Source organism: Lissotriton vulgaris, chromosome 3_1 (genome assembly GCF_964263255.1).
Source record: "Lissotriton vulgaris chromosome 3_1, aLisVul1.2, whole genome shotgun sequence".
In the NCBI taxonomy this organism is placed as follows: domain Eukaryota; kingdom Metazoa; phylum Chordata; class Amphibia; order Caudata; family Salamandridae; genus Lissotriton; species Lissotriton vulgaris.
This window is the reverse complement of record NC_141689.1, coordinates 91,880,348-91,892,755: the sequence shown is the minus strand read 5'-3', so window position 1 is coordinate 91,892,755 and position 12,408 is coordinate 91,880,348. Positions and strand designations below refer to the sequence as shown.

At 46.5% G+C, this 12,408-nt stretch overlaps 1 protein-coding gene across 4 annotated transcripts in view; it reads left to right on the top strand.

Moving 5' to 3' along the window:
* The window catches only part of ADISSP (adipose secreted signaling protein), a 360,219-nt gene that overhangs the window by 214,253 nt on the left and 133,558 nt on the right, over nt 1–12,408 (top strand). For all 4 annotated transcript variants that reach the window (XR_015309257.1, XR_015309258.1, XM_086960133.1 and 1 more), the window contains exon 4: nt 6,822–6,961. Coding sequence is in view for 2 of the 4 variants with exons in the window: in XM_086960133.1 (XP_086816259.1) it covers nt 6,822–6,961 (140 nt within the window). In the remaining 2 variants the exon portion in view is untranslated. The remainder of the gene's footprint in view (nt 1–6,821; nt 6,962–12,408) is intronic.

Sequence of the window (12,408 nt, the reverse complement as noted above, 5' to 3'; positions counted from 1 at the left end):
GAAGATAGTGACTTCTGTTCTAGGCAATTTATAGAGCGCATGGCTACTCAAAAGGCCTTGGAGAGCTAAACACCCCAACAGATCCTAATCCATCAGCGACTCGGAGTACTAAATATCATGACAGGCTAAAACATTGATTAGACAAATAACCATGCCTTCAACATCTTCCTGAAGTTTAGTTCATTTTCAATTTTGCGTATCCTGATTGGTAAGAAAAGTTAAAGGGTCAGATAGGAGAAGGAGCGACCTCCCCTTCTCGTCTTTTGGAACTGTGAATGTGTGGACCTCAAGGCTCTTGCCGGAAAATTGGGCTGCAACAAAGACTGTATCAGTTAATAACTCTTTTAGTAGTAAACCCTTTGAGCAATACAAAGGGCTTAAATTGAAACCTTTGTTTTATTGGTAGCCAATGTAATGAGGTCAACAAACTCGAGACTGAGTGATGCCTAGGAACCTTTATTACGAGGCGGGCAGCAGCATTTTGCACTACCTGTAATCTTTTGATTATGTATAGTGGACAACCAAGATTAAGGGAATTTCCATAGAAAGACGTGACCGGACAAGAGCATGCACAATTAACCTTCAAGAAGAAAAATATAGGAGGTCTAGTATTAGTCTAAGCATTTTTGGCATGCCATGCTCAACACTTCGCTGCAACCTTGCTAGCTTGAGTCTCAAAAGAAAATTTGCAGTCCAACCAAATACCAAGGTTTGTTTTATCAAAGTGTTAGGGGTGGAGGAATTCCTAGAGATTCTGGCCAACCGACTAAAGGTCCGCTGTTAAAGACATTGCCAACTACCATGACTTTGGTTTTCTCATCATTAAATTTGAGGCAGCAATTATCCATCCGAGGCCTTACTTCTTTCAAGCAGGTCCAAGTTGATACGCTGTTGAGTGGTTCTCTGGAGTACGGCATTACTATTTAGGTGTCATCAGTATAGGTAACTATTGTAAGACTATAAGCTTGTACGATCCCGGACAGAGTGCGCACATAAAGATTAAACAGTCGGGCTCCGTTGGGAGCCCTGAGACGCTCCACATTTCATGGAACATGTCTCAGAGTCGCATGGTTTGTCAAAAACCTGAGATCTCCTGTCCTCAAGAAATGATGTGAGCCAGTTTAGAGCAAGATGACTCCCACCCACACATCCAAGTCTCTGTATCAGGACTGGGTGGGATACGGAATCAAACGCCTTACTTAGATCTCGTAATATAGCTGCTGCTGAGCCCCCTTAATCACAGATAATTTTGAGCTCCTGCAAGTAGTGTTGTCCCAGTGCTGTGTTCCGGTCTAAAACCTGTTTATGTAGGGTGCAAGATCTCATTGGTTTCCAAGAATTATGATAAGTGCTAATTGAAATGTTCCCCCACCATCTTCCCACCGCACGAGTGTTAGGAAATTGGTCTGTAATTTTCAACTAACAATGGATCCATTGTGGGTTTTTTTTATGTGGTTTTACCACTGCCTGTTTCCAAGGAGATGGAACTACTCCACTCCTTAAAGAAAGATCAAGCAACTCTCGCGATACTGGATAGATTACTTTCACCCCTGCTTCAAAACAATAGAGCAGCTGGTCTAGCGGTGAGCCTGATTTAACCACATTGGTTAAACATTGATTAAAGCCAATAGATCTTCTGCACTAGTAGGGGGAAAGATGAAAGGGACACCCTGAGAAGCCTATGTCTCAAGGCAAAATAAGTAACTGTGAATACTTCAACTTCTCAGAAAGTGATAGGTGTATGTTTGTAAACTTAAAAAGAAAAAGAGAGAAGTTCGCCAAATCATTGCAACGGGCCACCGAAGGTGATGGTGCAGAACTACTAGATGAGGGATCTGTTAAGGATTTAACCATGTAAAACAGTTTTCTGGCTGAATTTGAAGTCTTGTCTATTTTGGATGCAGAGTAAGTAGACTGGACACTCGGAATGGAACTTTTTTTTTTACACCCTTCTTGTGAGCCAGTTTACTCTTGGAGTCATAAGGCTTTTGTCCATTACCTCTCTAACCTTTTACAATTCTTTTTCAGCTCCAGTAAGTGAGTATTAAACTATGGAGAACGTCTATCCTATTGTACTGATATGGTTTCTAAATGGAATGGTCTGGTCTAAAGAGGCCTTCATCAAATACATGAATTTTAGTGTTGCAGTAAGGATATTATCTCCTAATTCAGGTCTGGAGTTACCATTAATGTCTCCCATTCCATGGAGTCTGGCTTGGCCCAGCTATGGTCTGTTTTGGAGGACAGCTAATTGACTGACCTGCCACAATAATCAGTATCAAGTAATGATGCGACCATACAACTGGAAGTGATTTCAGTACAAGCATATTACAAAGATTGCTGAAAACAGGATCAAGAAGATGTCCTTCCTTGTCTGTTGGTCCATCAAGTTTGCGGTCACTACCATTTGTGAGTTGAGGCTCTGCCCAGGGCCCACATTACCTCCTTGTTCCTGATCTTGCTTTTGATAGTAATTGTGTTTAAAAATGTGGTAGGGTGGGGATAGGGCTTTCAGATGTTCAGACAGCGGGTCAGCCGTAGACCTAGTTTGCTGCATTGTGAATCAGAAGAGATGTAGCCTACTTTGTCCCAAGCAGGTTGCAGTTACAGGTTTACAGCTATTAAATGGATGATTGAACATTTCTTAAAGTGCAACACCGATAAAACAGAACTTTTACCTTTTGGGAAGAACAACCAGTTCTCTATCTCGGGTTAGTGGCCAGACGATCATGATGGCTCCCTTCATTTTGAGGTGGTGAAAAGCTTGGGAGTCAAGTTTGATAATGTTTTGTCTTTTTATGCCTGTGTAAATACGGTGGCATGGGTATTTTTTTTGTGAATAAGTCCTGAAAAAAGTTTGTCGACTTTCTACCTTTTTAAGCAAGGAAGTCAGTTCATGCCCTGATCACCTCAAGGCGCAATTATTGCAATAGTCTCCTCTTGGGTCTGCTTGATTATCTTCTCCAGAAGTTATAGAGTTCTAGGTGGTACAGAGTGCTGAAGCAAGACTGATATTTCAGCTATAAAGCTCCATCACAGGGGTTTTACAGGAGCTCCATTGGTTACCAGTTGGAAAAATGATTCTTTTTAAAGTTTTAACTATTGTGTACAGGGCCTATTAACAAGCTGGTTCCAAATGCCTCCCTGATCGTACTGTTTCCTACCACCCACCAAGAACGTTGAGATCTGCCAGTAATAATCTTCTAGCTATCCCGAAGTTCAGGTTACAAACTGGGAGGGGGCAGATCCATATATGTTCTCGGGGGAAAGGCATGGAACCTTCTTCCGCTCACTCTAAGGCAAGCTGCCTACCTTGATAATTTTAGAAAGCTTCTAAAAACATGGCTCTTCGCTCAATCTTAAGTGTTTATATTCTAAAAGGACCATTTTTTTCTTTCGTTTCAGTGCTGTTAGCGCTGAGGTGGTTATTGTGCTTTACAAATGCCAAGTTCATACATTTTGAGGCATTCTAGTGAAGCGTCCCTGGTTTCCCGTGTAGATGTGGTGGATTTGCATGTTACCAGTCTACGAGTGGATGGTAAGGTTAGGAGCTCTGAGAAGATGAATGAGAGGGTGTGGCTTAACTGCGAGGTCGGCCACCCTTGAAGCTGGGGAACCAGGTTTGAGTATGGCAGAAGGCTCAAACATCCTGTGATTCTGGCCAAATCACGTAATCTCCCTGTGTTTAAAACATGAATATGTCCGTCTGTAATACAACTGGTGCGCATGTAAAGTGCTCTGATACCTTCGGGTCGAGTTCACGCTATAAAAAAATGCAAAAAAGAAGGTTCCTGAGTGGCTTAAGGTAGTTCTTGATGACAGAAGAGGAAGGGTTGGGTGAATTAGTCATGTAACGTTGGTGGTTGGGAGTATCAGATTTGAGTGCCTCTTTGGCTGTCATTTGGAAGAAAGCGTTTGAATCACTTAAGGGCATGTTCTAACAAATTTTCAAAAGACTCCACGCAGTCTTTAATGTGGTGGTCGACTATATTGAGGGCAGCCGAGAGGGTGAGGATGATCAAATCATCTCAGACATTTTCTTTTTATAACTTTGGTTACTAACCCCCTCATCGAAGTAATCTTTGCGCTCGCTGTGAAATAAACCACTGCCGTATTTCCTTTAAGTTCCTTTCCAATTTACCCTTGTTTATGTTCCTTCTCGATCAATATTATTATTATTACTTTTGTTTCTGTAAGTCGTTTGCCCTGTTTGTGTAGATTTCCTTTTAGGTTGGCATTGATGCAGGACCTTGTGTCTGTAAGTTGCAGTAGGGTTTGTTAGGGTTATTGGGTAGTTGATCGTACAGTAGTTATAGGATTTGGAGTTAAGACCATCTTGCAATGATTTTAACAACACCAACACATTGTCAAGACCAGTTCTCAATAGTACTATTGGGCATCTGTGTGCCTTCCGAGGCAGTCACTGGTTACAGCCGGGCGCTGCTCTGCCACAGGACATTCTTGTGTTTTCTGATGCAATTGTGTGCTGCTGTTGGGGTCTTGGCTCTATTGGAGAGTTCTTCCTTGTCTTCTAACATGGTCACATACTGCGATCAATAGTACAATGCATGTCTGTGGTTTGTCTTTGCGTCCTCTGATGCTCCACTCACCTCATCTGAAAGAACCATCATTTTCCCCAACAGTTGGTTCGTCTGGTGTTGCGACGCGGTGCTACAGCTTGCTCTCAGACCTGGAATCGTTTTCCTTCTACATGTGAGTTTCTTTTAAGGTGGTGTTCAGACTGTGGTTGGTAAGGCTTAAATACAAATATGCGGTACAAAAGGGGATGGTGATGGACGAAGCATCTGAACCAATCAAACACTCACACCCAGTCAACAGATCTGGGTTTCATCCATCACCGTTCTTTAGCCCACTCTGCCACCCCAGTTCAGACATGGCCATATGCAAATCAGTCTGACCCCGTGCCTCATGGGAACAGTCCATCCCGAACTGCCAAGCCATGCCTTCCCTGGACCGGAAACAAGCTTCCGAGGACCGGTTTCTGGCATTAAACCCAGATCTCTTAACTGGGTGTGAGTGTTTGATTCAGATGCTCCGTCCATCACCTCCCCCTTTTGTATCGCTTTGTTCGCCATAAATTGACAGGGTATGCTCAGACGTGAGTCCCTTGCTCACTTTGCCACTGGATATCTATTTTTGGGGGAGGGAATCCAAGTTCCTTCCCTCAAGATACGGAGTATTTCTTCAGCCTGCTTCCTGACCACTACCATTCTTGTTAAAGCCTTGATCTGAAGGAGGTAATAGGAAGCAGCGGGCCTTATCTCTGTGTCATAAAAAGATTTTGCTTAGCCTAGAAATCCAGCTCATGACACCCATTGAGATTTACTAGCACCAACATAGTTAGTACTATTAAGGGACCTTGCATAATACATCTCCTCCATCCTACCAAAGCAAGTGGCCTTTGCACTGAAGACTGACCCTGTGCTCAAGGCTGGCAAAGATGTTTGGAATCCTCCAGCTGTGCTGTGAGAAGAGCTCTTAGGTGGAGCTGCAGCTGTTGGCAGAAAAGTGGTACCATAAACTAAACTGCTTGCATCATCGCTGCAGTGTTGTCCTTGCATCAGAACACCAGCCCCTTCAGCCATTGCCTGGAGAGAGTTGGAAAAAGTTGCAGTTAGTTAAAGGGCAGTTGTAAGTTAGGTATTTTGTAGAATGATAGAAAGACCAGAGTTCACGGATTTCGTTTGCAATCCTACATTTACATCCACACTCCATCTTTATGTATTCATCTATCCATTCTAAGAAACATGATGGTCTCTAGAGCTCTCTATAGTAGGTTAGCAATCTTGACTTGGTGGAGTTACTGGATGGAACTTTACTTGGCAGTGGTCAGCCTTGACGTAGTATAAAAGGGTAAGCAAGAGTTGGACATCTTTGCAGTGACTCTCATAGACCAGTGGCACTGTGGGCGCGGGGTTCATCTTGGATTTTCTGAATATTTTCACAGTAAAGAGTGATACTTGTGTACCTAGTCCTGGCCTCTTGTTTCCTAGAAGACCTCCGGGCGCGCTGTCTTGCTTTTAGGGTGTTCCCTCTATTTCACACTCCACACCTTACAAGCTGATGCATCACACTCTGTAGAGAAACCTCTTGGTATAAATTATTTTCCAGTAATCTCTCGGCCTGTTAAAGGAATTCGAAATCCTTTGGGGTTTTGCTGCACTTGATGTTGGATACCGTGGTGGAGGAGCGATTCACTAAATCACCGCTACTACTTGTTGATCTACAAATTCTAATGAAAGCAGCTTCACTGGTAGCAAATTGGAAAACCCCTGGTCCTGTAAGCGCCATACCTGATCATCAATTGAGATTAAAAACATGGCTAATTTGTCTGCTCACAATTCTTTGATGGCTTGTGACCTGATGTTTTTTTCATGAATTCTGGATCTGAAGTGAGATTTTGTCATGTATGGAACTTCATCACAATCTTCTCGAGGCTTCATACAACATAGATGTAATTAAGACGGGAATCTCTGGTAGATGACCTCAGTATCTAAATTCTTGTCTTCGTTTGTTCCTTGAGGTCGCTGCTCGTAAGTAGAATGTCCTTTTCAATTTTAGTTTAAAACATGAAATTGAATTCTATGGTTCGGGAGAGCTTGGATGAAAACTTGCTCGAAAATAATCAAGGTGCCAAATAAACCATGCACAAGTGCAGCTCTGAAGGTCTAGAAATCAAACTAACACTTTGATTGAAAGAGAGTTTATTTCCATCTTCCTTTAGCAAATTGATTGAAGTAGAGTTTTCCATCTCCTCTTAACATATTGATTGAAAGAGTGTTATTTTCTTCTTTTGACAGACACGAAGCATAAAATGAGCGGGGTTCGCTTTGCTTCAGCACAAACCGAGGAGGCCCATAACCATGTCCACTTCGAAGAGAAGCTCCATGACTCGGTTGTCATGGTCACTCAGGACGATGATGGAAACTTCTTGGTGAAGGTAAGGATTTAAAGATAACAGAAGGCCAGAGCACCAGAAATGTGAAATGTAGTCTTTTTGTCAGGTTAACATAGCCTCCATTGGGTTGATAAGCACATAATGGGGTGGTGAGGGGGGGGGGGGGGGGGGGGGGGCTAAACATACTGGTAAGCAAATCAGCCATCACATCTGACCAAGTGTAGACTCTCAGTCGCAATTGATTTCACTGTGATGATTGAGAAACACTTTAATGCGATGACGACAACTTGCTAATATTTCCTTAAGCTCCTGAGTTGGTAAAATATGAAGTGGCTCTTTTCTAAATTGCATTTCAAAAGCGCTATAGTTATTTTATCTATATCTGTCTGCAGTCTGCCCTGCTTGCCGCTTTTCTAAATAGCATTTCAAAAGCGCTATAGTTATTTTATCTATATCTGTCTGCAGTCTGCCCTGCTTGCCGCTTTTCTTAATTGCATTTCAAAAGCGCTATAGTTATTTTATCTGTATCTGCGCATTTCGCCCCAAGCGCTCCGCTCCGCTGACCCCTCCGCTGCCATTTTGGTTGTTGTGGTCGCCCTCTGGAGCCCGCCCCGCCTCCCAGCTGAGACGCCCTCCCACTGCCTACAAACAGCGCTCCGTGAGCTAAACGCGCTGTGACTCGCTTCGCTCCCAAGCTGAGTGGTCGCTCCCCTGCCTCCCTGGCGAACAATGGTATCGTTGCTCCGCTTTTTCTCATTTAACTGCCTCCTATTGTTGTTCTGCAGTCTGCCCTGCTTGCCGCTTTTCTAAATTGCATTTCAAAAGCGCTATAGTTATTTTATCTATATCTGTCTGCAGTCTGCCCTGCTTGCCGCTTTTCTAAATAGCATTTCAAAAGCGCTATAGTTATTTTATCTATATCTGTCTGCAGTCTGCCCTGCTTGCCGCTTTTCTTAATTGCATTTCAAAAGCGCTATAGTTATTTTATCTGTATCTGCGCATTTCGCCCCAAGCGATCCGCTCCGCTGACCCCTCCGCTGCCATTTTGGTTGTTGTGGTCGCCCTTTGGAGCCCGCCCCGCCTCCCAGCTGAGACGCCCTCCCACTGCCTACAAACAGCGCTCCGTGAGCTAAACGCGCTGTGACTCGCTTCGCTCCCAAGCTGAGTGGTCGCTCCCCTGCCTCCCTGGCGAACAGTGGTATCGTTGCTCCGCTTTTTCTCATTTAACTGCCTTCTATTGTTGTTCTGCAGTCTGCCCTGCTTGCCGCTTTTCTAAATTGCATTTCAAAAGCGCTATAGTTATTTTATCTATATCTGTCTGCAGTCTGCCCTGCTTGCCGCTTTTCTAAATAGCATTTCAAAAGCGCTATAGTTATTTTATCTGTATCTGCGCATTTCGCCCCAAGCGCTCCGCTCCGCTGACCCCTCCGCTGCCATTTTGGTTGTTGTGGTCGCCCTCTGGAGCCCGCCCCGCCTCCCAGCTGAGACGCCCTCGCTCCTCCCCCTCCACCATCCATATATGTCAGGAGTTCCCGCGCGCAGCGTTCACGCGCAGCGTCCGCGCCCCAGCCGCGCCGAAGGTGCGCCAAAGGTAAGCCCGTCTACGCCTGGACCGCGCCCAGCGCCAGACCCCCTGCCCCTCGCGCCGCCCTGCCCTCCCGCATTACCTACGATGCCGCAACCCTCCTAGCCCTTAAACCCGGTCGCGCCCCCAACTGCGTCCAAGCCGCTCCTGGACACACCCATGGACCTTTCTCCTGCTACTCCTGCAAATTCATCGGCACCGACCACATCTCCGCCACGACCACAACACAGATTCCTGACCCCAACCACCTACAATGCATCCTCCTCAACACCCGCTCGGTCCACAGACACGCCATTGACCTATGGAATCTACTAGACACCATCTCTCCAGACGTCGCCTTCCTAACAGAAACTTGGATGAACGCTTCCTCCGCCCCAGACATCACCATTGCCATCCCTGAAGACTATAAGATCACACGCAAGGACCGCACCAACCATACAGGAGGAGGAATCGCTATCGTCCATAAGAAATCCATCCGCATCTCAACCAGCTCTGACGCCAACCTCGCCAACTCCGAACACCTTCACTTCCAGATCCACATCGACCCCAAGACCACTCTCAGAGGCACCCTCCTCTACAGACCACCAGGACCCCGCGCAAAATTCAGTGAAGACATCACGGACTTCATCACCCCACACGCGCTCCCCTCCAAAGACTACATCCTTCTGGGAGACCTCAACTTTCACCTTGAAAAGATCAACGACCGCAACACCGCCACCCTCTAAGACAACCTCGCCAACCTCGGACTTAAACAACTAGTCACTTCCCCCACCCACATCGCAGGTCACACACTCGACCCCATCTTCACCTCCAGCAATCATGTCTCCTTCAGCCACACTACGGATCTCCTCTGGACTGACCACAGCTGCGTTCACTTCACCTACAACAAACCGAAACCCACCAACCACCTCCAACCAACTCTGCAAAGAAACTGGAACAAAATCACCACCGACCAGATCTCCGCATCGCTCCTTCTAAACACCCCAGCCCACTCTTCTAACGCAAACGAAGCCGCCGCCAACCTCACCCTATGGTTATCCAACACCGCCGACACCTTAGCACCACTGAAAAAACGTCAAAGCAAACCTGGCAGCAAGAAGGCCTCATGGTTCAACGATGATCTTAAGAAGTCCAAGAAACTCTGCCGCTCCCTTGAAAAGGCCTGGAAAAAAGACCCAACCACTAGCACCAAGGACGCCTTCAAAAACGCCACCCGCACTCACCACCAACTAATCCGAAAGGCCAAGAAAACAGCATTCAAGGATCGACTTGACAACAACGCCCACAACAGCAAAGAACTTTTCAACATCGTCAAGGAATTTACCAATCCCTCAGCCAACTCCAACGACATCACCCCCTCTCAAGCCCTCTGCGACTCCCTAGCCTCATTCTTCCACAACAAGATTGCAGACATCCACAACAGCTTCGACAACCAACCCGGAGACCAACCCACCCGACCATTTGCTGAACATTCTCCCCCCGTGAACACCCTTAACAACTGGAACCCAATCTCCACTGAGGACACAATCCGCCTGATGAATTCCATCCACTCAGGATCCCCCACAGACCCATGTCCTCACCACATCTTCAACAAAGCAGACTCCATTATAGCACCGCACCTCCGAGACGTCATCAACTGCTCCTTCAACTCCGCCACCTTCCCGGAAGACTGGAAACACGCCGAACTCACCGCCCTTCTGAAAAAACCCACAGCGGACCCCACCGAACTCAAAAATTACCGCCCCATCTCGCTCCTTCCATTCCCGGCCAAAGTCATCGAGAAAGCTGTCAACAACCAGCTCACCGCCTTCCTCGAAGCCAACAAATCTCTCGACTCCTCACAATCTGGCTTCCGAGCAAAACACAGCACTGAGACCGCCCTCATCGCAGCAACAGACGACATTCGAACTCTACTGGACAATGGAGACACAGTCGCCCTCATCCTCCTCGACCTCTCTGCAGCATTCGACACAGTCTGCCACAGCACCCTTTTACAACGCCTCAATAACATCGGAATCCAAGGAAAAGCACTTGAATGGATCACCTCGTTCCTCACCGGAAGAACCCAGAGAGTCCGCCTCCCACCATTCAAGTCCGAGGCCACGGAAGTCATCTGTGGCGTACCACAAGGATCCTCACTCAGCCCCACCCTCTTCAACGTATACATGAGCCCCCTCGCGGCCATCGCCCGCCAACACAACCTCAACATCATCTCTTACGCGGATGACACTCAACTAATCCTTTCTCTCACCAATGACCCCAGCACCGCCAAAACTAACCTACACGAAGGAATGAAAGAAGTTGCCGAATGGATGAAACAAAGCCGTCTGAAACTTAACTCAGACAAAACAGAAGTCCTCATCTTAGGGACATCCCCCTCTGCATGGGACGACTCCTGGTGGCCGGACGCCCTCGGAAAAGCACCCATCCCGACAGACCACGCACGGAACCTGGGCGTCCTCCTGGATTCTTCACTCTCAATGAACAGACAAGTCAGCGCCGTATCCTCTTCCTGCTTCAACATTCTTCGCATGCTCAGAAAAACATTTCGCTGGATCCCCACCGAAACAAGGAAAACAGTCACCCATGCTCTGGTCACGAGCCGACTGGACTACGGAAACACCCTCTACGCAGGCACTACCGCTAAACTCCAGAAGAAACTCCAACGAATCCAAAACACCTCAGCCAGGATCATATTAGATATCCCACGCAACGAACACATCTCTGGTCACCTTAAAGACCTCCACTGGCTACCCGTCAATAAGAGGATCACTTTCCGACTGCTAACCCACGCACACAAATCACTCTACGACATTGGACCAGAATGCCTCAACTCACGACTGTCCTTCTACACCCCCTCCCGCCAACTACGTTCTTCCAGCCAAGCCCTCGCCACTGTACCTCGCATCAACAAGACCACCATGGGAGGCAGATCCTTCTCATACCTGGCTGCTAAAACATGGAACTCACTCCCCGCTTACCTTCGCCTTACCCAGAACCACCTAGCATTCAGAAAGCAACTTAAAACGTGGATATTTGACAAGTAAACCTCCTCCCCTGTCTAAGCGCCTTGAGACCCTCTGGGTATGTAGTGCGCTATACAAATTCTCTGACTTGACTTGACTTGACACCGAGGATGGAACGCACCTTCTCCATTTCACTCCTTACTCATGAGTTCTCAGGCACGCAATGTACAAGAATGTCAGCATCTCCTTTCCTCTGCTAGTTCATGAGTTCTCAGGCACCCCAATGTGTAGGGGCAGGGGTTTTGGGGGTGGTCTGTGGGACAGCATGCATTGTTGAGGACCAAGGCATTGGCACGTTAATATATCGGCACTCTCCAACATTATCCAAGGATGTTTTGCAGGGGTCTTTTTGAAAAAAGAGTGTGAGTAGGAAATTTACCACTTTTTTAGTTCACTGCTGCTCTTGAGCACTTTCAAACAGAGAGACCTGGTTGTGGTTCTTCAGTGAATGCGAAGTATAGAGGAGTTTAACTGTTTTCAGCAAATCGATACAAGGCCTTGTTCCGCAGCAGGCAGTGGATGAGCACCCTCCAATGGGACTCCTGGTTTCACTGTGATCCTGACTCTAACCTTGCTAGAGCCATGCTGAGGTTTGGTGGTGTTAAAGTGTGTGATCTGACAATCACTGCTAATGCACTTTTGTAAACCCTTAGGAACTCTTCCCCATTCACTGCTGCAGGTGGTTAGATCAAATGTTGAACTTGCATATTGAGATGTATTTTTACTGACATCTTGCAGACCCTACTTTCATGCTAGCTTTGTACTATACTTGCATGCCTTTGGACATATAAATCTGTAGGTCTTCGAACTCAACACCTATGTGCTGGTCTAAAACTTATTTTGTGTGAATCCTTCAGAGTCCCTTTTTTTGGCCTCTT